Source organism: Oratosquilla oratoria, chromosome 8 (genome assembly GCF_046742065.1).
Source record: "Oratosquilla oratoria isolate Oo_2021 chromosome 8, ASM4674206v1, whole genome shotgun sequence".
NCBI classification, from domain to species: Eukaryota; Metazoa; Arthropoda; class Malacostraca; order Stomatopoda; family Squillidae; genus Oratosquilla; species Oratosquilla oratoria.
The window spans coordinates 53,554,351-53,556,850 of NC_134784.1; the positions used below are offsets into that span (position 1 = coordinate 53,554,351).

At 39.6% G+C, this 2,500-nt stretch overlaps 1 protein-coding gene across 7 annotated transcripts in view; it reads left to right on the forward strand.

The window, feature by feature from the left end:
- Positions 1-2,500, forward strand: part of LOC143027732 (uncharacterized) — an 81,111-nt gene that overhangs the window by 48,200 nt on the left and 30,411 nt on the right. For all 7 annotated transcript variants that reach the window (XR_012966633.1, XR_012966634.1, XM_076189222.1 and 4 more), the window contains exon 2: positions 2,202-2,378. Coding sequence is in view for 5 of the 7 variants with exons in the window: in XM_076189222.1 (XP_076045337.1) it covers positions 2,202-2,378 (177 nt within the window). In the remaining 2 variants the exon portion in view is untranslated. The remainder of the gene's footprint in view (positions 1-2,201; positions 2,379-2,500) is intronic.

Genomic DNA, 2,500 nt, shown 5'->3' on the forward strand with positions numbered 1-2,500 from the left:
CATAATTCGAGATAACTGTGTTGTAGAATTCGAGTAAGTTAGTCACGCAAGAACGTTTCCGTCTGAAACCATGCTGGCTATCATTTATCAAACGGTTACTTTCTAAATGATGTTCGATAGCATCTCTGATGATAGTTTCCATTATTTTTCCTACGATTGAAGTCAAACTTCGCCACTAATTCCCTAAATCCCTCCTCTGATCCTGCCACAAGCGGAGTGTCGTTAGCAAACATCAACTGGCTTACTTCCCCCTTTTCTCTACATTTTTAACAATCTCCAGTCCCCTGTCAATTACCTTTGCCCTTACCACCCACACCACCCCGTCCATGTACACATTGAACAGCCATGGCGACATGACACAGCCCTGATGTAGTCCCACCTTTACCTCAGACCACTCACTCTCTCCATTCCCATTCTAACAAAGGCTCTACTACTCTCGTAAAAACTCTTGACTGCCTTTAACAACTTTCCCCAATCCCATATATCTGCAAACCTCTACAATGCCTGCCTTCCTGTCTACCCTGTCATAAGCCTTTTCCAAATCTTGCTGCATTGCGTTTGACCCAGGGCAGTTGGCGGATTCAGGGATGACACGTCATCCATGAGGAGCTGAAATGGTGGGGGGGGGTGGAAAGGGTGATGGACGGCAGTGAAATGGGTGGGAATAGGCACGTGCCTCTGACTTAGCTACCTCCCTTATAAGGTGGGAAAATATCTTGTTATATAAATAGAATATATAAATATACTTACATAAATGTATATGCATATATACATGTATATACATATCCATATGTATAGACATATATTTCTTTAAGTATGTAAACGTGAGCAATTGGTCCGTGGCCATAAGCTTGGAATCGGGCAGGAGGCGGAGCACGTGCCCCCGTGCGTGCGGACCCTTGCAAAGCGGCGCGCAGCCGCACAAACAAATTCTTTGCCACTGCCAATAAGCACAAGACCAATCTCTCTCTCTCTCTCTCTCTCTCTCTCTCTCTCTCTCTCTCTCTCTCTCTCTCTCTCTCTCTCTCTCTCTCTCTCTCTCTCTCTCCCTCAATCTTTCTCTCTCCCTCAATCTTTCTCTCTCTCTCTCTCTTGCTCTCTCTGTTTCGCTCTCTGTCTCTCTCTCGCTCTCTCTCGCTCTCTCTCTCTCTCTCTCTCTCTCTCTCTCTCTCTCTCTCTCTCTCGCTCTCTCTCTCGCTCTCTCTCTCTCTCTCTCTCTCTCTCTCTCTCTCTCTCTCTCTCTCTCTCTCTCTCTCTCTATCTCTCTCTCTCTCTCTACTCAGCCTTGTCATCAGTACAAATTACTTATGTCGAAAAATACTCAACTCTAAACCATAGTATATTAGTGTGTGTGTGTGTGTGTGTGTGTGTGTGTGTGTGTGTGTGTGTGTGTGTGTGTGTGTGTGTGTGTGTGAGAGAGAGAGTATGTGCGTGTGTGTATGTGTGTGTGCGTGTGTGTGCACGTGAAGTTTACTTATACATCGAGCCCAATCCTTGCTATTCTATATTCAAATACCGCAATAGAATTATATATATATATATATATATTTGTATACATATATATATATATATATACATACATATACATATATATATATATATATATATATATATATATATATATATATATATATATATATTATGCTACGGTGCTCTCTAAACTGAATAAAGTCATGTAAAGTTAGACAGAAGAAAATGCAGAAAGTGGGCCATTAGATATATTTTCATGTTTATTTACTTCTCAATATACTTGTTTATTTGTTCGTATTTTTTACTTGTTTTTTATTTTATTGAGTCATTTTATTTACGCATTCATTTAGGTATTTATTTGTTTATTACTTATTGACTTTATCTATATATCTATTTACTCTTTATTTATTGGCTTTGTTATTTATTTAGTTATTACTTTTGTTTATTTATTTATTTATTGTATATCATTTATATATTTGCGTTACCTATGTATATCCATTTATCTATTTTGTTACCTATATATTTTCTTGTCTATTTAGTATTTGATAATGCGTTTATCTGTATATGTGTGTATCTGTTTATCTGTCTACTGCTTCATTTATTTATCTACTTATATGCTTCCTTATTTATTCTTTATTTATTTATATTACATATTCACAACTTACCTATTTACTTAATCACTTATTCATTAATTAATTTATTTATTTTATTTATTGATTGTCCTTTTTCAGGACACGACGGAGATCGTGGGCCAGATTCGGGCTGGGAACGCGATTGGCGTGTCTCTGTACCTGCGCAAGGGGGGAGACCCTGACGCTCGAAACCACCATGGCTGGACTCTCCTGCAGCTGGCAGCGGCCGAGGGGCAGGGCGAGGTCGTCAAGGTCCTCCTTGAGGCTAACGCCAAAGTACGTAACTTCGTCCTCAAACGAGTGTTCCTCTATAGGAGATTAAGTCGTTATCACTTGTCACATGCTAGCGGAGGTTCGAGTCCTTAGCTATACCACGTTTCAGTTTCTGCATGTATGCT